This window comes from Sciurus vulgaris (genome assembly GCF_902686455.1).
Source record: "Sciurus vulgaris genome assembly, chromosome: 2".
Classification (NCBI taxonomy): domain Eukaryota; kingdom Metazoa; phylum Chordata; class Mammalia; order Rodentia; family Sciuridae; genus Sciurus; species Sciurus vulgaris.
Genome location: NC_136462.1, coordinates 175,746,691 through 175,770,663, shown reverse-complemented (window position 1 = coordinate 175,770,663; position 23,973 = coordinate 175,746,691). Strand labels below are relative to the sequence as shown.

Genomic DNA, 23,973 nt, shown 5'->3' with positions numbered 1-23,973 from the left:
CTTTCCTAGGGGCCTTAAATCATCTTAATGCAGTTTCAGAGATTGCAGGATCATCATCCTTACAGGGGCTGATCAACTTTAGTCTACTATCTTTTGCTAGATGCTGTATAAGTCCTGTGAGCAAAGCAGACCAGGTCTTTGGTCTACATGAATCAGAGTCATGATTGATTGACAGGTAAAAATGTATACGATTAATATGTTAAGTTTTGTGAAAGCAGTGAATGCTTTACACAGCAAGTGGCTGTGGTAGTTGTAAGGAAAAATGCAGCTCAGCTCGGACCCGCAGTAGCTCCAGCCCTTCCGACGGAACTGGCGCTCCGTGTACCCGTCTCAGTTGCGGCTCAACAATAGTTCCCAGAAAATCCACGACGGACACAGGGCCTCACACAAGAGACTTTGTTATGTGGACGACTAGCGCGCCTGCTGAGGGGTTGAAAAGAAGGGAAAAGGGAAAGATGGCATGGATGCTTCTCCCAGATATTGGAATCTCCCGGGCTGGAAGAAACCAATAGCGGAGGAGAATACTTGCAAGCTAACTAATGAACCAGTAGCTAGCTATCATGTTCAGACTGACAAGCTAGGATGTAACATGGGAAGCAGGAAATGGCTGTATCCTAGGCCGGAAATTCCTGTAATATAAGAGGCGGGCAGAGCAACTTTATCACTGATTGACAAGTGGTAGGTAGGCGGGGAAAAATGGCTGCACCTGAAAGGGCGGGGTATTGGCTTTGTATTACAGTAGTGTGTATTTGGAGTAGAAAGGGAACAGAATGGTTGTACTGTAACTAACTGGGGCAGGTTCTGTTTAAGTTGCAACCTGTTTCATGAGAAAGAACTAGAAGAACTGCTAGTCAGAAGCTGTTGCCATAGTGAAGACTAGATAACAACCAAAAGGCATATGAGAGATAAAAGGGAAGAGGACAATGAGGAAAGGAATGTGAGATTGATTTAGAACTATGTTGATGAGCTCTGGGTCATTTCCTACCTGCCATTTTTCTCCTATTTCCTTTCAGAAAAATTGGTGAATTAGGTATTGATGAATCTGGACTCTGGATTTAGCCTTGTGATCTTGGCCTAGTTACCTAATTCTTCATTCAAAGCAAGCAAAAGGAGGGAAGAAGGTGGCCAATATGAATGTAGGATACAAAGCATGGAAGGAAGCACATGAAGACTGAAAAATTTATGTTACTCACAAGTGTTTTCAGTTTGACACTTATAGTAGGCATTCTAGAAGTATCTATTGATTCAGCAGAATGAGAGCAGATCAGATAATTTTTGTTTTAGTTGTCCATGGACCTTTATTTGTTTTATATGTGGTGCTGAGAATCAAACTCAGTGCCTCACACATGCTAGGCAAGTGCTCTACCACTGAGCTATAACCCCTAATTTTTTTTTATCTCTAAAGAAAAGATAAGAATTTCTTCATCCTTTCTCTATTTAAATGAAAGAGTAAATGAATTAAAATGAAGAAAAGCCACATTGATTTTTGCTTCCTGGATGAAAAGTTGATGACTAACTCGAAATGTTTTGGGCAACATGAGAAAGGGAGGTGAGAAAATGTCTCAAGGGCAGGAGCTGTTTTCTTCTTTGCCTCCACAGCCTGGCACAAGACAAGGAATGTAATTAACAAGTCAGTGAGTGTTTCCCTGCTTTAATGGAACTTGGACTGTCATTACCATCCAAGTCGGGTTTACCATCCATTTGTTTTATATGCATTCCAGAAAAAGATTAAGAAACTATTTCTTCTGATATTACTAGCCCACACTTGTGGTCTGGACCTTGGATTGTAGGATATAAATGCCCCCGAAGCCCAGCAGTCAGAGAACTTGTTATTCTGAGGTAAACAAGCATACCTCTTAGAGCCTTCTGAGTCTTTTTTTGCCTTTGGTCAAGGACCCCAGGACTTGAGGTGATATTTGAGAGGGAAAGATCATAACTTGGTAGTTATACTTCTTGTATCTTAGTTCTCCAATTCTTATGTAGGGTTTCCTTTTTCTAGAAAGAGACTAATCTGGAATGAGAATGAATTCCCATCAGTAAAAGCAAAGCTTTAAGTAGGTCATCTGACTTTGCTTTTGTGCTTCACATTCACCCTGGTTATAAAAGAGCCTTTCATGAGTTTTCTAGGCTTTCATCACTGCCAGACTCTCCGCAGGCATTGTGAAAGAATTAAACTACCCACCCTCCCCCATGCTGGTCTCATGGACTCTTTCCTAGACTATACACTAGACTATGTTTAGCTCAGCAGGATCTTTTTGCAAACACTGAATCCATGAACAGTTTTCCTTCTAGATAAGAGATTCAGTATTGATTAGTTTTATAGCCACAGAAAGTTAGTATCTGACAGAATCTAATAGGTATGGTGACTTGCAGCCTTATTTTGGCCAGATTATGAGGCCACAGTTTATGAAGTGTTTATATTAAAGTTGCTTCTATCTGAAATTTACTTATAATTTCTGTCAGTTGAGTTGGATCGGAGGTTGATGAATGATTCAAATAATCTAGTTAATGTACTCACAATTAAATTTTCAAAAGAATCTGGTTAGCATTGAAATAGATTTTTCAAGTTTTGACTACAGGAGTGGAAGAAAAGGAAACATGGGATTTTGAAGGAATGTCTAGCAACTTGTCCTTAGCAAGGGATAGTTAGGGGTAATAAAGGATTTACATTTACTGCAGTCACATTCTATTGAGATCCATGTATCTCAAGAAATTTACAACTCTATGGGGTTAGCTAGCCATATTTTTTGATTTTTGAAGGACTGCAGTTATAATAGGTTCCAAACAATTCTTATGAAATAAGTCTTGGGTCTGCCAGTTTACCTGCTGCAATTGTTCCCACTGAAAAGTATTCTCTAACATCTTCTGGGTTGTTAGCCTCTTAAATCCTTCATTTTATCAATCATTGCTGCTGTCTGCCTTCTTTTCCTGTCATTACTGTGCTTGGTGATTCAGCAGTTCAGCTGTTCTTTTGCCAGTACTCAACCCCTTTGCATTAAAATTTTGTTACATTTTACCCAGCAAAACCTTAATACAGATGGTCTCTAAATTTTTAGTGTGTAGAGCAGTTTTCTAGAGAAGAATCCTAGAAAAATGGGCCTTATCTCATCTGGGCTGCTCAAAGTCAGCCTCTCCTGTCATTTTCTGCATTATTATTAGACTAATCACTTACAAAAACTTTATCCCACTATCTTCCCTGGCTCTCTGCTTTAATCTGTTGTATACTTCCCATAGAAACCTTAAGATGGGCCAGTCATGGTGGCTCATACCTGTAATCCCAGGGTCTAGGGAGGCTGAGGCAGGAAGATCACAAGTATGAGCTCAGCCTCAGCAACTAAGAAAGGTGCTAAGCAACTTAATGAGACCCTGTCTCAAAAAAAAAAAAAAAAAAATATATATATATATATAATATATAAAAATATATAAAATAAAAAGGACTGGGGATATGGCTGCTCAGTGGTGAATCCCCTCTGGTTTCAATTCCCAGTACCAAAATATTCACTTGCTTTAAGGTCCTTTTTTAATGCAAATCAACTAATCCAGAGCCCCCAGATCAGTCTGAGTTATCAGACTCTCAAGGGACTCTCCTCCTCTGGACCACTCTCTGCCTACCCTGTTTGCTTCAGCACCAGGTGCCAGGCAACTAGGAACAGCCCCTATACTCCAGAACCTAGTGAAATTATTCAAATTTGCCAATTCTGAGCCTGCTTACCCTCCTGACCCATTTCTTCACTCTGAGACCACAATAAAGACTCTTGCCTATGTTGTTTTCACCTTGTTCCCTCTGCCTCCTAACTGATTCTAGTATTTCCTCCTGTGGTCTCTGTGTGGCATGACATGCACCTTCCTCAAAACTCGAACCATCTTTTCAGTCACAGTCATCCTGCACTGGTCTTTGGTCTCACTGTACCTAAATAATAATTTCTATCATCTTCCATGTGTCTTATTGTCTTCTATGTATTTTCTTCAATGAAAATATCTGTTCAGCTGGATGTGGTGGTATGTGCACCTGTAATCTCAGCAAATTGGGTCACTGAGGCAGGAGGATCACAAGTTTTGAGGTCAGCCTTAGCAACTTAGTAAGACCTTGTCTCAAAATATAATAAAAAGAACTGGTGGTATGGCTTTTTGGTAGAAAGCTCCTGGGTTCAATCCCTGGTACTGAACAAAAGAAAAGAAAGTATCTGTTCAAATCTAACCTCCCATTCCTTCTTCCCCTGTAACCTGTGACTACCATCATTCTATTTTCTAACTCTTAGATTTGACTACTTCTGGAGTCATACAATATTTGTCATTTTGTGCCTGACTTATTTCACTTAGTATAATGTAACTAAGTGGGTTCATCCATGTGGTAACATGTGTCAGAATTTTTTTCCTTTTCAAGGCTGTATCATGTTCCATTGTATGTATATACCACATTTTATTTATCATCTGCTGATGGATGCTTCCACCTTTTGGCTATTGTGAATAGTGCTGTTACATGAACATTGGTGTGCAAATATCTTTTCAAGTCCTTGCTTTCAATTCTTTTGGATGTATTATCAAAAGTAAAATTCCTGGATCATATGGTTATACTATATTTAATTTTATGAGGAATTGCTATACTGATTTCTAAAGCAGTTGTAACATTTTACATTCCCATCAGCAATGCACAGGGTTCCAATTTCCTTACATCCTTACCAGTGTTTGTTATTTTCTGGTTTTATTTGTTTGGTTTTTTTTTTTTTTTTTTTAGTAGTAACCATCCTAATGGGTATGAAGTGGTCTCTCATTATGGTTTGATTTGTATTTCCCTAATAGTGATATTGAACATCTTTTAATGTGTTTTTTGGCCATTTGTATCTTTTCTTTGGAGAAGTGTCTGTTCATGTCCTTTCCCTATTTCTTAATCAGATTGTTTTTTTGTTGTTGATCGTAGGAGCTCTTTATGTATTCTGGATTCCGATTTCTTATTAGATATGTGATTTATATACAGTTTCTTCCATCTTTGTGTTTCCTTTTCATTTGTTGATAGTGTTCTTTGATTCACAAAAGTTTTTAATTTTGATGAATGTTACGGTGCAGATGTGGTGTTCCCCAAAAGCTCGCATGTGAGACAATGCAAGAAGGTTTGGAGGAGAAATGATTGGATTATAGCCTTAACCTAATCTAAATTAATTCCTGATGGGGTTAACTAAATGGTAACTGGAGGCAGGCGGGGTGTGACTGGCGGAACTGCTCATTGGGGGCGTGGCTATGGGGTATGTATTTTGTGTCTGGAGAGTGGAGTCTCTCTCCTTGCTTAGGGATCATCATGTGAGCTGCTTCCTTCTGCCACACACTTCTACCATGATGTCCTGCCCTGCCTTGAGCCCCAAGGAATGGAGACAGCCACTGGACTGAGACCTCTGAAACTGTGAGCCCTTAAGTAAACCTTTTCCTCCTTTATTTTTGTTCTGGTTGGGTCTTTTAGTCACAGCAGCAAAATAACTGACTAAAACAATGAAGTACAAATTTATCTTTTGTTGCCTGTGCTTTTGGTGTCGTATCCAAGAAATCATTGCCAAATTCAGTGCTATGAACTTTTTGCCCATGTTTCTTCTAAGTTTTAGTTCTTATGTTTAGGTCTTTGACTCATTTTTGTGTTAATTTGTGTATACAGTTGAAGGCAATGATCCAACTTCATTTTTTTGTATGTGAATATCCAATTTTCTAGGCAACATTTTTTTGAAAAGACTGTCCATTGAATTGCTTTTGTCCCTTTGCCAAAAAATATTTGGGCATATTTGTGTGAGTCCATTCATGGTTCAGTATTTTTTGGTGGGGGAACTAGGGGCACTCAACCATTGAACCACATCTCCAGCCCTATTTTGTATTTTATGTAGAGACAGGGTCTCACCGAGTTGCTTGGCACATCGCTTTTGCTGAGGCTGGATTTGAACTCAGGATCCTCCTACCTCAGTCTCCTGAGCCACTGGAATTACAGGTGTGTGCCAAGGCACCCAGCCATGGTTCAGTATTTTATCCCATTTTACTTTGTGTTTATCCTGTGCTAATACTGCACTGCCTTAACCATGGTAGCTACATAGTAAACCTTAACATTGGGTTACCTACTGTCCTAGATTATTTCATTTTAAAATTTTACATAGATAAGCTATACTATGTATGGTTTTTATATATCTAAGGGTATGCTTTAAAAACAAATACTTTTCCATAATGTTATTTGTCTTAATTAATTTGCAACATAAATGTATATCAAACTTTATTTTATGTTTGTTCATTGTAGTAATCTGACAGACATTCCTGTCTCCAGGGTCATCTCTGCCATGCCTCCTCCCCCCAACTGAGTTTTGCCTGAGGCATAACTTAAAGGCAGGAGAACTTAAGAATTTTGATTCATAGCCTTAGTGGTCCAGATTTGTTCTATGGAATTTCATCTGTGGAAGGGAGCTGCTTTCCAGGGCCACTTGTAGCAGGAGGTCCTCTTCCCTTTGATTTGGACTTCTCTATTATATTGCCTTTCTCAAGAGAAAACCTATGGAGAGAGCTGGGTTCTGATGTCCTGGAGTTTCTTCTTCAGCTCTTCAGCATTTTTTCAGGCTGTTTTTTCTCACTAGCAGCTCTTCAGTGTGCTGTTCCTACCCCACCCTTCCCGGTGGCAAGTATCAGTTTTCTACTCATCAACACCCACCTACTCCTGCTTGTCAGATGTCTCCTGCCTGACTTGCTCATTGCTGCCTTTGTCACTTGTACAGCTGTCCTCTTCCCTACTTTGGCTTTCTGCCTGTCTTCCATGGCAGCTGCTCTGTCATTGCCTGTCTGCTCTCCTGCCCCTTCTCCCATCACCTCCTGCAGTTACGACACCTATTGCAGTACTGCACATTCTCCACATTCAGAAGTACCCTCACCATCTTCCCCACTGTATGCCCCCAAACCAGTCATCCTCTAGCATATAGCACTGCTGTTCAGACACCTGGACCTTCCTTACCTCAGTATCTCATGAAGTCTTTAATTCTACTCCCATAAATAAATCAGTCTCCTCTAGAAATTCCTGCCTTGCTCTGAGGCCCTCCTATTTTATTGGGTAGATTATTTCTGAAGACTTTTGACAGTGACCCACCTTACCACAAACACTACCAGTTGAACCTCCATTTTGCAGATGTTTATTATTTTTAAAATCCAAATTGTTCCAGCCAGCTACCTAAGATCTTTGGTGGTTCCCCTTTGTGTTAAGTGGTAAATCATTACTTTGGTTTTTTTTTTTTTTGGGGGGGGGGATACTTTTTATTGTGCTTCAGGCCACTTCATTATTGAGAAAGTCTTCCTCTTCTAGCCTCGTGATGTTCATTTAACCTCCTGTCTGCATTTCACAGGCATTAGTATTTCATGTCTGTCACTTTTATATTCATTTAACAGAAGTTTGTTGAAGTCTTGCTTGATGCCCTTACCCAACTCTTTGTTGTTCCTGGGATGAGATGGGCTTTTTCAAGTTTCCAGTTATTCTTTGCTTGAAAGACTATGACCCTTCTCTTGGCTAACTACTCATATCCTTCCATGTTTAGCATCCTCTCCCCTGAAAATAGCTTCTCTGGTATGCAGTTTTCCCTCCATACCTTAGAGCTAATTGGCTGAAGTTTTTTATGGCAGGAATTGAATAAATAGTTTATCTGTGCTTACTACTAGTTAGCAAACTCCTTGATGACAATGTCCATAACTACTCCATCTAGGTGTTCTCCAGTATTTGGTGAATCATGAAGGGAAGAACATGAACTTTGAAGTTTCAAAAGCCCTGAGTTTGAATACAGTAGACATTTATTAAATGTGTGTCCTGTACAACCACTGTGCTCTTCTGTTTACCTGTAGAATGGAAAATATTAGTATTTGGCTTATGGGGTTGTGAGGATTAAATGGGCTAAAGGTACATAAAATGCATATTACCAGTGCCTAGCACATAGCAGATAGTTGTGAAAATGTGTTTTGTTCCTAATGGCGAACAATGCTGAACCCTTCTAGACACCTTTTCCTTAAGTCAGAGAACCTGAACAACTCTAGGACAGAGTTTATTGCTCCCAGCTGCTGCTTTGTTTATTCCACACCTGGGAGGCATCCTTCATAAGATTGAGGTGAGCATGTGTCTTTCCCACAAAGAGTTTTAATTCCCCCCCAAAAAGTGAGTTTACTTAAAAATCAAGACTGGTATTTGATTGTAGATATTGGATATCTTAAACATCAGTGCTTGATTAACCTGATGACGTTTTAAAAAAATCACTGCCCCTCTATTGAGAGATGTATAAAATGGAAATAATCACAATTGATTTTAGTTGGCGTTGGGAAGACTTATCTATTTCTTCATTAGTCTTTGAACCTTTAAAGGATCAAAATAGTGATAGGTGAAAAAAAAGCCAGGTAATCTTGGGTTTGAATTCAATCTCTGCAATATACAAACTGTGAAACCATCTCTCATTCATTTTCATCTGCAAAATGGAAGTAAGAAGAGTATATAATTTGAAGAGTTGCTGTGAGATCTGAGAACATGAGTGTTGAGATAATACATATCTGACATTGATCATATTTTATCAGTAAAAATATATTAAATATGGAATATTAACTTTGAGTAGCAAGACTCTTAATGAAAGCTGTCACATCCAAAGTCTAAACTCTGGAAAATGTGCAGATTAGTTCTCTTTTGTTAGTGAGGACTTCATATGTTCTTTATAACCTTTTTTCTTTAGTAAATATATTCAGAAGCCCCCTTGTAATTCCCATCCCATGAGCATCACAGGATGGTCGGAGCTGGTCTTATTCCTTCTACCAGCTGTAATAGGATTGGGGTGGGTTGCAGATATCAGAAAGTAAAATGTGTTCATTTCTTTCTCGGGTGCACAAAATATGAAAGTAAGATGTGCTGGCATGGCAGTTTGACAGTGTCATCAGAGAAACTAGTCTTTTTTCTTTTTTCTCTGTTCTGATATAAGTGTCCAAAATAGCTGCTGGGGATCTAATTACCACATCCACATTCCAGATTACAGGAGGGAAGAAAGGAAAAAGACTCAGTTCCTGCCCTTTAAACCACCTTGGTAGAGATCTCATAACACATTTTGGTTTCCTCTTTCCTTAGCTGAGAGTTTAATAACTTGTCCACACCTATCTGAGGAATGGGTATATTCTCCCTAGTACTAGCATCCAGTTTTCTTTCTTCTTCCTCTCCTTGTCCTCAGGTGGGAATGCACTGCTCTCAGGGCCTTAGCATCCATTGACAGGGAGGGTATGTGTGTCTGGGCAAGGAGTGTTACTCTTTGACCTGAAGGCAAAGGAGCCTTTCTCCAGCAGGTACTGGGTATGCCCGTGATTGGTCCCCTCATCTTGGGTGCAGGATATATATTTCAAATAATTTACTTCTGAAATGCACATAAGCATGTTTAGTTGATTGTGAACTAAACATTCAAGGTTTCTATAATTCAAGCGGGATACGCCTCCAGGTACACAGCACAGTAAATTACAATAACACCAATATTAGTGTAGCAGAGTTAATGAGAATTAAATGAAAGGAGGCATAGGAAGTGCTCAGAGCAAGCTGGCCTTTGTGATGGGAGAGCAGGTGTGAATGACTTAACAGCCAGTGGGAGATTGGGAATGATTTAATAGACCATTGGGGAGTCCAGAGCTTCCACATATATCCATAGAAAATGTCTCAAGTCTACAATGCTGAATTTGAATTTTAAGTATATTTAGGAAATCTTCTTAGACATTCAGTAATTTTCAGAACTTTGTCTTTTATCCCAGGGCTTTTAATTATTGCTAATGGCATCTTGGTTTTTCTTTGTTATTTGAATGTTGAACTTTGCAAATTGAGTAACCTACTATATATGCAGTGGAAATATTGTTTTAAGTTAGTAAGAAATCTTTTTATAATGAAAAGAACTATATATTGGCCTTTTGTATGGGTGGAGCAGGAAAGAGAATACAATGTGTGTGCCATTGTGTCCAGTATATTAGGGAAATGCCCAGACGTCATGACTCATCTCCCCAAATCTCCTTGCTCAGTTGTCTGTCCTCAGTTAACCAAAAGCTTATGATTCACAATGTGTGTTTTTGTAAAATGAACAGTTTTAAACTTGAGTTTCTCCCATTATTTTGTCTTCCCTGGAATGTGTAGTTCTGTCTTTACTCAGGGCATTGTTGCCTAATAGAAAATGATACGTAAGACAGGAGAGGAAATTGTATAAATCACTTTTAACAAAAGCTATAGAAAGGACTGGTTAAAATAACTGGCATATCCATATGATTAAACACTATGCAGCCATTGACAAGAAAGGTAGCTGTATATATTGATATAGAAAATGTTTAGGATTTATTATATAAGTAAAAATACAAGTTGTAGATATGTATAATAGGATCCTGTTTATATTTTAAGCGTGGTTATGCACTGGTGTAGTAGAGAAAACTTCTGAAGGATATAGAAGGAAGTATTTAGTGATCCTTTTTGGGAAATGGGACTGGCAGGTGGTGAATGAATGTTTTACATCCCTCTGTTCAGTTTGCATATTTCTTGTAATGAATATGCCTTACCTTTTTTTTTTTTTTTTCCCCCCATAGTTTATAATGTGTAATGGTGAAATAGGAAAACCAATGACTACTATTTTTAAAAAATTTCCCTAGGACTGAGGCCCTAGGGAGGGCTTACCTAGAATGTGGGTTCAATCCTTAGCACCGCATAAAAATAAACATATAAAATAAAGGCATGCTATCTACAACTACAAAAAATAAAATTAAAAAAAGCCCCTAAGTAACATTAAAAGATTCCATTCACAATGATAATATAGTATAAAATACTTCAGAATAAATACAGGAAGAAATCTGTTAGGCGAAAAAGAACATTTCAAGGAACGTAAAAACTTGAATAAGTGAAGAAAATATTATGTTCTAGGATGGCAAGATTTAATTCTTTAATATTGCCAAAATATCCATACTACCAAAAGTGCTATACAGATTTAATGCAAATCTTATGAAAATTCCAATGATGTTCTTCATCCGAATAGAAAAAGCAGTCATGAAATTCATTTGGAAAAATAAGGGGTCCAGAATAGCCAAAGCAATCCTCAACAAGAAAAGTGAAGCAGGAGGCATCACAATATCAGACCTTAAATTATACTACAGAGTGATAGTAACAAAAATGGCATGATATTGGTACAAAAACAGACATGAAGACCAATGGAACAGAATAGAAGATATATAGAAACAAACCCACATAAATACAACTATCTCATATTAGACAAAGGTGTCAGAAACATACATTGGAGAAAAGATAGCCTTTTTAACCAGTGGTGCTGGGAAAACTGGAAATCCATATGTAGCAAAATGAAATTAAACTCCTATCTCTAACCTTGCACAAAACTCAACTCAAGAGGATCAAGGACCTAGGCATTAGACCAGAGACCCTCTGCCTACTAGAAGAAAAGGTAGGCCCAACCTCTCCATCATGTGAATTTAAGACCTGACTTCCTCAACAAGACTCCTAAAGTACAAGAAGTAAAATGAAGACTCAATAAATGGGATGGTATCAAACTAAAAACTTCATCACAACAAAGGAAACAATCAAGAATGTGAAGAGAGAGCCTATAGAATGGGATAAAATCTTTGCCACCTGCACCTCAAATAGAACATTAATCTCCAGGATACATATAAAGAACACTTAATGCCAAAAAAAAAAAAGAAAAAAAAAATCAATGAATGGGAAAAGGAACTGAACAAACACTTCACAGAAGAAGAATACCACCACTCAACAAATATATGAAAAAAATGTTGAATATCACTAGCAATTAGAGAATTGCAAATTAAAACTACACTAGACTTTATCTCACTCCTGTCAGAATGGCAGTTATCAAGAATACAAGTAACAATAAATGTTGGTGAGGATGTCGGGGGAAAGGTACACTTCTATATTGTTGATGGAACTGCAGATTGATTTGCAACCACTTTGGAATGCAGTATGGAGATTCCTTAAAAAACTTGGAATGGAAGAACCACCATTTGACCCAGTTATCTCACTCTGAATATACCCAAAGGATTTAAAATCAGCATACTATAGTGCTGTGATCACATCAGTGTTTATAGTAGCTCAATTCACAATAGCTAAGCTATGAAACCAGCCTAGGTGTCCTTCAACAGATTAGTGGATAAAAAAAATGTGTTCTTTATACACAGTGAAATATTATGCAGCCATAAAGAGGAATGAAATTGTGGCATTTGCAGTTAAATGAATGGAACTGGAGAATATCATGCTAAGTGAAATAGCCAATCCTAGAAAACCAAAGGCCAAATATTCTCTTTTATATGTGAATGCTAACACACAGTAAGGGAGGAGGAGGGAAGAATAGAAGTTCATTGAATTAGACAAATGAGAATGAAGGGAAGGGAACAGGGATGGGAATAGGAAAGGCAATAGAATGAATCTGACTTTTACTTTCCTATGTTCATATATGAATACGTGACCAACCACATTGTGTACAACCACAAGAATGGGAAGTTATACTCCATGTATGTATAACGTGTCAAAATACATTCTGCTGTCATGTATAACTAGAAAGAACAAATAAAAAATAAAAAAGATTTAATTCTTTAAAACTCTCTATTCTCCCTGAACAGATTATTTTATCAGTCATTTACTATAAAAATTTCAAATATAGAGAAAAATTGAAATAGTTTTGTATCTACAACCCAGATTTTACAATTAGTAATTTACTATACATACTTTACCAGGTATCTGTCCATCTGTCTATTCACCTATTATTTTTAATGTATTTTTATAGTAAACAACAGTATAATTCTTCCTTAATTGTTAAGAATGTGTATCATTTACTATAGTATTTGTTTATGGGTGGGTTATTTTTGGAGGTACAATATATATACAGTAAAGCACACAAATCTTAGATTATCATTTAATTTAGTGTGTTCTGAAAAATGCATGTTACCCATGCAACCCACTTACCTGTCAAGATACAGAATGTGGATTGAGTATTCCTAATCTGAAATCCAAAATTCTATGAAATCTTGAATTTGTTAAGCATCATTGCTGTACCATTAACATCCAGGCAAAAGTTCCAAAAGCTGAACAACTCTGAAATATGAAGTACTTCTGGTTCTAAATATTTCAAATAAGGGCTAATCAACCTGTGCTACCATTGTCTGGGAGGAAAACTCAGTGTTCCTTTCCAGTGAATTTTTGATCTCTTTTTTTAGGCAACTATCATTCTAATTTTTTCCAGTGTATGTTAGTTTTTCTTGTTCTGGTACTTCGTACGTATCAAATCGTATGTTACATACTTTTTTGGGAAAGACTTTATTATCTTAGCATAGTGTTTTTTAGATTCACTCATGATATTGTATGTCAGTAATTCTTTCCTTTTTATTGTTAATTTACCACTGTTTGTTACGTATTCTCTTATTAATGGTCACCTGGGTTTTTAGTGTTTTGCTATCATTGTTCTTATATAAGTGTTTTTGTAAATATATTACAGGTCTCTTGTAAATTCATGAAAATGGAAATTACTGGATCATAGAGTAGGTATATATTTAGTTTTATAAGTAGCTACCAAACTCATTTTTTAAATAATATTGAAATATCACAAATATTTTCAAATTGTCACGTGACAAGGCAGAACCATTCCCAGTGTTATAGTGTGTACAAATGTTTCCATAGCTGAGATGGCTGATTTTCTTCTGGTACTGATAGTGTATATTTTCTTTTTATGTTAGGGAAATTGACCTTTGTGAATGAGTTGCACATATTTTTAGGGAGGTCATTCTTTAATATGGAAGCAGTTGTTTTTTAATGGCATAGTAGGGAAAGAAGCCAGATTGCTATGAAGGCAACCTCTTTCTAGAAATTTGGCTCTGAAGCAGGGTAGAGAGGATGATAGCTGTAGGATTGATGTAGGTACAAAGGTTTTTCATCTTCTGAGAAATTCTTAACAGTGTTTAAATATTGGTATGAAAGGAGGTAAGGCTGGGGCATCATTACTGTACCATTAACACCCAGGCAAATATCACTGCTGTACCATTAACATCCAGGTAGAGGATTAACAGGGTCAGGTTTCTAAGGCACTGAGATTTGGGGGAGTTTTTGCAGAGAAATTTGTAGACTTGGTGACTGGGAGTTAAGGGTGTCCCAATTTGATGGATTGTTTTCTTGGAAGTATAAATAGTCAGCAAGTCTAGAGTGTAGGAAGAGACAGAGGGAGAGGAGATTTGAAATCATTGCTATGAAGAATTGGAAATTCTGACCAGAAAAATCATATGACTTGTTCAGCTTTTTTAAGGAGCATTTGGTAATAACAAGTATAGGGTTGAAAGTTCTAGATTTATTTTCACGTTGGTATATTAGAACAGTATAGCAAAGATATTTAGGATATTAATGAGAGTGATTGAACTGACACCAACCTTTCTTGGCTTGGTAGAGAAGGAAATAAAGGCATGGCAGAGAGCTTAGAAGGAAAATTGGAGAGCATTCAGGGCACTGAAGGCCTGAGTGAGGTCAGAGAGCAGTTATGGTAGACATAACCAAGAGGAATCTGTAAGGATGGATAGGAAGTGTGGTTGGAGAATGGAAAGGTAAGGTTACATGTATGAGAGTTTTCTGAGTGAGGACAAACTCTTGAGTACAGCCATTGTCATGCATGGCCCAAATGAAATAGAGGTACAAGATTAGTGGAATTGAGGAAATCAAGGAACTGAGAGGCTGTCCCAGATGTGGATTGTGGTTGTTATCTGTGAAGATGTGGAAGTCTTCCAGGAGAATGTGAGGACTGGAGAATGCAGGAAAAATGGTGGATCACATTACAACGTATCCAGTGCTAGGAAATTACAGCAAAAGTCTTCAGGAACAGGCACTATCAGAGCAGATTCCAGGAGAAATGGTTTGCATGGCATCTTTGAGGCAGGAGGAGATCTAACCCCTGCTTCTTGATGTGGAGCTCCAGGATGCTTGGAATAGACTGCAGGAGGAAGTCAGGATTGATGTAGTTGCAGATGGGTTGTGTGTAAGAGGTAAGAATGTTACAGGAATTCGCCTGATGGTTTTTATTCTTCTGGGGAATGTGAGGCTTTTGCTGTGGTTTTCTGGGTTTGGACCTATAAATATACCTTGTTAGTAACATGGACCTTCTGAAATGTCTCACACACTCTATACACAAATCCTTTTCAACTTCTATCACTATGCATTTGTTCTTTTCCTTTGCATTCTTTCTTCTGCAGTATCTTTATAAAATTATCATGCTCTTTATTTAATAATCTCTAAAATAAGGAACAGTATAAAAGAAAATAAAAAATGGTAAAGTGCAATGCCAAATGTGTACCACATTTTTCCCTTCCATTCTTATTTTCATGCACATATGTTCATGTGTGTGTGTGTATGTATATATATATATATATATATATATATAAATTTAGTTGAGGCCATATGCTATATCTAGATTTTTAAATTTATATTTTATTGGTGCATTATAATTTTATATGTACACACGCGCGCACACACACACGTATATTTCACCCTCCCTCTCACCCACAGTACTAGGTCCAGGGGCACTCTACCACTAAATTATACCCCCGTCACTTTTAGGTTTTTTTGAGACAAGTTCTTGCTAGGTTGCTGAAGGTAGCCTCAAATTTGCAATCCTCCTGCCTTAGCTTCCCTTTCTAGTAACTGGTATTACAGGCATGCATCTCCTCTTCCTGCTATACTTTTTCTTAAGCTTAAAAAATTAAGGGCTTGTTCCTTTTTCTTAAATTACTAGAATATAGCATCTTGAATAGCAGCCATATATCCTCTTGAACAGCAACATAATGTTTATTTCAGCTTTCTCCTATCTTCTCTATTGTTGAATATTTGAATTATTGCCATCTTCCCAGTATTATGAAATTTCTATGCATCATTTTAGTTGTTTCAGTTTATTTACATTTAAGAATAGAATTTTAGAAGCCACATATACATGTCTGTAGTCATAGCTACAGCAGAGACTGAAGCAGCAGGATGGCAAGTTCAAGGTCAACCTTGGTGATATAGCTGCACCCTATCTCACAATAAAAAGGGTTGGGGTAGAGTACTTGCCTAGCATGCACAAGACCCCAGGTTCAATCTCTATTACCTACCCATCCACTCCCTAAAAAAAGATCCTTTAAAAAAAAAAAAAAAAAAAAAAAAAAGATCCTTGAAAATAGAACAGAAAACAGTATGGATAAATTAAAGGTTTTTGTATAATATTTCTAGAAAGGAGTTTATTATTGGGACTAATTGGCATTCCTACCAAAATTTGAGTCCTTTCCACATGATTCTTGCCAGCATTGACTATTTCATGATTGAATTTTCCTGATTTGAAAAGTAAAAATGTTACATCATCATATTCCTTTAATTAGTGGAGCTAGTCAACCCTTTAAAAATGTTTTCTTATCAGTTTTTCTCTGCTCTAGGTTTTCTGTTTATGCCTTTCATATTTTACAAAATTGAGGTCTTGTGAGTGTAGCTCAGTGGTAGAGCATGTGCTTATTAGCATGTATAAGACCCTGGTTCAGTCTCCAACAGGGACTTTTCAACATGGACACATGACTTCTTGTTTTCTTTTTTATGACAATTTACCCAATTAATTTCTGTTTTGTTAATTATTGAGTGTTTTAGGGATCACAGAAAATTTGAGAAAAAAGATAAACTGCTTAGTAACTCTTGCTCCCACATATGCACTACCTCTTCCATTATCAACTGTCTTCACCATGGGTAATATGTACATTGCAGTTGACGAACCTACCTTGACTCATCATAATCTTTCAAGCTCCATAGTTTGCATTAGAGTTCACTCTTGGCAATGAACATTCTTTGGATTTTTACAAATATACAATGATATGTAGCCATCATTGTATCATACAGAAGAGTTTCACTGCCCTAAAAATCCTGTGTGCCACCTATTGATCCTTCTTTTCCTTCTCATCCTTCAATCACTGATCTTTAAATTTCTCCATGGTTTCATCTTTTACAGAATGTCATACACAGTAGTCCCCTCTTACCCACAGACACATCCCAAGACCCTTGGTGGATGCCTGAATCATAGATAGTACTGAGCCCTACATATACTATTTTATTCTGTATGCACACATATATATGATGAAGTTTAATTTATAAGTCAGGCAGAGTAACTAAATAAAATAAAGCAATTATAACCATGTACTGTAATAAAAGTTATGTGAATATGATCTCTCTCTCTCGAAAGAGTCAAGATAAATGATATTTTCCAACCTCAGTTAGATGCTTGTAACTGAAACTCTGGAAAGCAAAAGCATCAGTAAAAAGGAACTACTGTGGGCTGGGGTTGTGGCTCAGTGGTAGAGTGCTCACCTAGCATGTGTGAGTCAAAGGGTTTGATTCTTAGTACCACATATAAATAAATAAAATAAAGGTATTGTGTCCACCTACAACCCAAAAAAATTTTTTTAAGAAAAGGAACTACTATAATTGGAATCATATAGTTTGCAACCATTTCAGATTGTCTTCTTTCACTTGGTAATATTTAAGTTTTTTTAAAATTCTTTTTATGACTTTAACCCTTTGCTTTTTAGTGGTGAATAAAATTCCCATACCAGTTTATACTTTCACCTACTGAAGGATATCTTGGTTGCCTTCTGTTACAGGCAGCCAAGCCAGGGAACCTACCTAGATCCTGTCTGAGTGCACTTGGGTCATTTGCCTGCCTAAGAAATAAGCAAATAATGCAAAAAGGAGAAATGAATTTAATTACAATTTGCTGTTTCCACGGGTCCTATAGAAGTGGCTATAATTTATAGAGGAGGAGCCAATATATAGGACTGGGGTTGTAGCTCAGTGGAAGAGTGCATGTGTGAGGCACTGGGTTCAATTCTCAGCACCACATATAAATAAATAAAATAAAGGTCCATCAACAACTAAAAAATATTTTTAAAAAGCCAATATACATATGTGGCTTTAGCTAGACTGTGCTAGCAGGAACAAGTTATAATTTCACTTTTGCTTGGAACCTGCCTGGGACAGAGGGCAACTTCTCAGTTTTCACTTACTTAGTACAAGCAAACTCCAGATGCTGAAAAGCAGTTACCAGGAAGTTGGGAAGGAAGAAGCACTTTGAAACTTTTAATTTCAAAGGGGCTCTGTTATACTTCCAAGTTTTGACAGTTATGAATAAAGTTGCTATGAACATCTGTTCAGGTTTCTGTGTGGGCATAAGTTTTCAACTCATTTGGGTAAATACCAAGGAATACAGTTGCTGGATCACATATGGTAAGAGTATATTTAGTTTTATAAGAAATTGCCAAATTGTTTTTCAGAGTGACTTTATCATTTTGCATTCCCACCAGGAGTGAAAGAGAATTCCTGTTGCTCCATATTCTCATAAATATTTGATTTTGTCAGTGTTGGATTTTGGCCATTTCTGTAGATATATAAAGTTCTATTATTCTTGTTTTAATTTTTTATATTCTCAATGATGTGTAATGTTCAACATCTTTTCACATGCTTATTTGCTATAAATGTTTCTTTTTTGATAAGGTGTCTTCAGGTCTTTTGTCTGTTTTTCAATGTAGTTAAATTTTCTGAGTTTGAAGAACTCTTTGTATATTTGGAGAATAGCACTTTATCATGTCTTTTACAAATATTTTCTTCTAGTCTATGGCTTGCACTCTTATTATTTTGCCATCTTTTGCAGAGTAGAAGTTTTATTTTAATGAAGTCCAGCTTGTAATTTTTTTCTTGCTTTCTTCCTTCTTGGATTTTGCCTTTGGTTGATGTTATATCTAAAAAGTCATTGCCAGGCTAGGGGAAAAATTATTTGGAAGGTATTGCTGTACCCAAAGACATCTAGATTTTTTCTTAGTTTATCTTCTTAAGAATTTTATACCTTAGTGTTTTACATGTAGGTCTATGATCCAGTTTGAGTTAATTTTTATGAAAAGTGTAATGTCTGATCTAGAATTCTTTTGTAGGTAGATTGTAGGTGAGCTGTTCCAGCACTATTTGATGAAATGACTATTTTTGCTTCATTGCATTACGTTTGCTCCTTTGCCAAATTTATGTAGTTTATTTCTAGTCTGCCTATTCTGTTGATTTATTTGTGCTTTTTTTTTTTTTTTTTTTTTTTTTTTTTTTTTTTTGCCAGCACCACACTTTCTTAATCTCTGCAGTTTTGTAGTCAGTCTTGATGGCAGGTAATGTTAGTTTTGACTGTTTTCTTCTACTTCAATATTGAGTTGGCTCTCTTGAGTCTTTTGCCTCTCCATATGAACTTTAAAGGCCATTTATTGATAGCCACAAAATAACTAGCTGGGATATTGATCAAGATGGCATTAATCTACAGACCAGCTTGGGAAGAACTGATATCTTAATATTGAGTTTTCCTATCTGTTCATGATTGATTTCTTTTACATTTAGTGACTTTTATTTATTTATTTTTATTCCATTTTTACCTTCACAATTTCTTGCATTGTCTTTACGCTTAGAAAGTCCTCCTCATCCTGAGCTCACGTAAATATTATAACTCTATTTAAATGTGACTTTTAAGAATTTGATTTTTTTTTTTTTTTTTTTTTGTTTGTTTGTTAACAGGGATTGAACCCAGGGCGCTTAACCACTGAGGCACATCCCCAGCCTTTTTATTTTTTATTTTGAGGCAGGGTCTAAGTGGCTTAGGGCTTCAACCTCACGAGCTTCTGGGATTAGAGGTGTGTGCCACTAGGCCTGACAAGCATTTAATTCTTTAACCTGGCTGGAACTTGTTTTGGTATGTGGAATAGGGTGATGCCCTAACTCCCTCCCTTCAACTACATATTTGTTTTTCCCAATTTACTGTTGATTTATCGATCAAAGATGTGTATGCATATACAGTAGTCATCCTTCCAGTTTTCCTGATCCTTGTGGAGAGAATTAATGTGCATTGCCAATTTCGGAATGTGACAAGTTAGGAATTGAGCTGATTTCTGTTAGAGATCAGTATTTGTTTACTGTCCAGATCTTTCAGACTTATACAAATTTAATAATGTATCACTGGTTTAATAATCACAACCCAAGAAGGATGAAGAAGTGGTCAAAATTTTGTGTGGCTATACCCGGGGAAGGCCACTGTCTGAACCGTTGCCCTGCTAGGCATTGCCATGCTATCCATGGCAAACTTACAGTGTGTATATGAACCATCTACATCTCCCTCATTTCTTAACTCTGCCCCTCTCCCAAGATTTTCAGTTGCCCCTTAAGAAGGCATGTACTCTTTCCCTTGGAGAGTGACTACAATATTGAATTACATCTAGATTGGAAGTCTTACAAAGTGGGATTTATAAGCAAATTGCTCCCCTGTTGTTTCTCTAATATCTAACCCAGCGAAGGGCAAAGAACCTGAATGGATGAATGAGTCACTATTACTGGTGACAATGTGCTACTGTTTTACATGGTGTGAGGTGGGATAGTTTAAGAGTAGCTGTATAATGTCTACTTCAAAAATCTGAACCTAAATGCATTCAGACTACATTCTCAATACTTCTCTGAAGACTATAAAGAATATACATAGTCATCAACTTGGGAAAAGGACTACTACCTAGCTTTGACCCATAGAAATGCATTCCAGCTTGGGAATTTTAAACAGTTTTTCAGGTGATTCTAAATTGCAACCAAGATTGCTTTAAAAAAATGTGTTCTGATTTAGACCTACTTGTATATGTATAAAGACTCAATTGATAGTTGAACTCCTGAAGAAATGTATATATGTGACTCCCATAAAGATCATTGGTCCTGAATACATATTTTAATGACTGGGAGATGCTGCCCCAAATACTTTTATTTTGAATAATTTGGACATAATTATAATAATATAGGACCTCATCTAACATGACTTCTCATTTCCAGGTCAGCATGGATTCCTGGTTCCTTCTTGTTCTGCTTGGCAGTGGACTGATATGTGTCAGTGCCAGCAATGCTACCACAGGTAAATTGTCATTTGAGAAAAACTGATAATTTGAAATATAATTTTACTTTCACATATAATGATCCAGATTTGAGGACCTAAGTGGTATTAAAGAAAAGAATATTAAAGTTTTCTTTAAAAATGATGGCAAAATAAATGCATTTGGAAATCTCTGAATTGCGTTGAATGCTTAGCATTCTTCTGCATATTACTGTTTTAAACAGATCAGAGATATGATCTTTCTTGGAAAAAAAACGTTGATATGTAAGACTCCATATATTGATTCTGAAGAACTGAGTGAAGAATTTCATTTCTTTGTCCGATAGATAGCCCTTTGGAGGAAATAGGAAGGGTTCAGCTTTAGGTAAAGATGTGTGTGTGTCTGGTCTTTGTCTAATCTCCACATGTTTGAGAAGTTTATTAAGGTTTATGCCTTATGTTTTAACTTTTGAGTTTCACGTTCTTTGTGTAATGTTTCCTTATTTTTTGCTGTTTGTAGTTTCACCTTCCTTGGAAATTACAAGATCAATTAAAGCATCAACAGCAGAATCAGTTAAAGAAGAGAACAAAACTTCAAATCCAACCTCATCAGTAACTTCTCTTTCTGTGTCACCAACATTCAGCCCAAATATAACTCTGGGACCTACCTATATAACCACTGTCAATTCTTCATACTCTGACAATGGGACCACACGAACTGTAAGCACCGATTCTGTAGGCCCTACTGTTTCACCAAATGGAACGTGGTTTCCAGATCACCAGTTCACAGATGCCAGAACAGAACCCTGGGAAGGGAATTCCAGTACTGCAGCAACCACTCCAGAAACCTTCCCTCCTTCAGGTACCAGAGATGATTTTTGCTTCTTCTGTCTTTCACTCTTTGAGTGTTTTCACCCTTTTATCATATTTGTGTTTTCTGGCCATAAAATTTCTTGAAATAAGTAAAATTGCCCAAGCAAAGTAATAAAACTGAGCTAAAAAGATTTTTCTTCTTTTTTATTGATTTATTTTTGATGTAAGGACTTCTTAAGAATGTCTGCTGAGCATAGAGTTAAGAGGAAGGAAGGAGCTGCGATGGCACACTCCTATAGCCCCAGTGGCTCTGGACACTGAGGCAGGAGGATCACAAGTTCAGTCAGCCTCAGCAACTTAGTGAGACCCTGTCTCAAAATAAAATATAAAAAAGGGTTGGGGATGTGGCTCAGTGGTTAAGTGCCTCTGGGCTCAATCCCTGGTACCAAAAAAAAAAAAAGGAAGGTTCTAGAGGATATCTTTTTGCTCCGTGATATTCTAGGTAGATTGGGGAGGCTTAAGTGTGTTTAAAAGGAAGGAGGAGGTTGTAAATACAAGCAAAATCAATGAGAGCTAATTGATGATGCAAGAGACTGAAGATAAAAGGATACAGAGAGACTGAGTAACAAGATTAGCCTTGAAAAGAAGAGGATCGTGGAGATCATGAGAAGGAAAATGAAAACAAATGTCCCATAATAATTAGCTGCAGAGTGGAAGACCAGTGTTAAGGTGTGGAATTAGAAAAGGGGCTCAGGGAAACTGTTACATCACAATGACAGTTATTCAGGACTTTGGCTATTCAGGACATTGGCCCAGTCCCCGTTCTCCTTGAATCAACATCAGTGGATTAAAGCAGAAGTGACTCCAGGGATAGAATTAGAGCCCTGTGTTTGAGACCAAGTAGGGTAGGTCAAGTTTCTGTCTTCTTCGAACCTCAGATTCCTGGACTAAGAGCTTCTCTGAGGATTTAATAATTGTTTTCTGATTGCCATGTAACTGTCATTCCTTTTTCTAGCAAATTCACTGTTTCCTCTTCTATGATTCCATTCTTCTGGCTCAAATTTTTTTTCTATTATATGAATTCCCCTAGGTGGACTCATGTCTGGTGCATGAGGAAGCATTCAGAAAGTACTTGCCTAGTCACATCTAATTTGGTTATTCCAGATGATGACTTTGATCTAAACTTTAAAGCCCAGACCCTCGTCTGCCTATGTTAATCTCATTTTTCTACAATAAAGACAGTGTAGCGTTTGTAGTTAAGAGCATAGTCTACAGAGCCATTTTACCTGTTTGAATCCCAACTCTGACAGAAGCTTGTTGTGTGACCATAGGCAAATTTACTTAATCCTATACCTCAGTGTCTTCATCTGCAAAATAGGGGTGAATGATAGTGGTGAATGATAGTACTAGTTGTTACCTCACAGAGGATCTATTCAGATTAAATGAACTAATATAGGTAAATTACATATTATCGTGCCTGTGCATGGTAAGCACTCTTTTTTTTTTTTTTTTTTTTTTTGGTTTTGCCTGTTTTAAATTTATTCTTTTGCTTATAATATTAAAAATATCCTTAGAACAATAAGGAATATACTATTGAAATCCCCATAAGAGGAAAAACCTCTTACATTAAAATCTTGATGCTTTTTTTTTTATTTTTTTTAATTTTATTGTAAACAAATGGGATACATGTTGCCTCTCTGTTTGTACATGGCGCAAAGGCATACCATTTGTGTAATCATAAATCCACATACAGTAATGTTGTTTGATTCATTCTGTTATTTTTTCCCCTTCCCCCCACCCCTCCCACCCCTCTTTACCCTCTATACAGTACTTTCTTCCTCCATACTTGCCCCCCTCCCTAACCCTAACTCTAACCCTAACACTAACCCTTCCCTCCCCCCCATTATGTGTCATCCTCCACTTATTAGCGATATCATTCGTCCCTTGTCTTTTTGTGATTGACTTATCTCACTTAGCATGATATTCTCCAATTTCATCCATTTGCCTGCAAATGCCATAATTTTGTCATTCTTTATGGCTGAGTAATATTCCATTGTGTATATATACCACAGTTTCTTTATCCACTCGTCAATTGAAGGGCATCTAGGTTGGTTCCATAGTCTGGCTATTGTGAATTGAACAGCTATGAACATTGATGTGGCTGTATCTCTGTAGTATGCTGATTTTAGATCCTTTGGGTATAGGCCAAGGAGTGGGATAGCTGGGTCAAATGGAGGGT

The 23,973-nt window shown here is 37.0% G+C and overlaps 1 protein-coding gene across 4 annotated transcripts in view; it reads left to right on the top strand.

Annotated features, from left to right (window-relative positions):
• PTPRA (protein tyrosine phosphatase receptor type A) overlaps nucleotides 1–23,973 on the top strand; it is a 136,568-nt gene that overhangs the window by 60,863 nt on the left and 51,732 nt on the right. For 3 of the 4 annotated variants that reach the window (XM_079127541.1, XM_079127539.1, XM_079127540.1), the window contains 2 exons: nucleotides 20,885–20,963; nucleotides 21,442–21,783. In XM_079127541.1, coding sequence (XP_078983667.1) covers nucleotides 20,891–20,963; nucleotides 21,442–21,783 — 415 coding nt within the window. In that variant the 5' untranslated portion in view covers nucleotides 20,885–20,890. Of the gene's footprint in view, nucleotides 1–19,604; nucleotides 19,770–20,884; nucleotides 20,964–21,441; nucleotides 21,784–23,973 lie in introns of those variants that run through there. The other variant, XM_079127542.1, reaches the window with a different exon arrangement.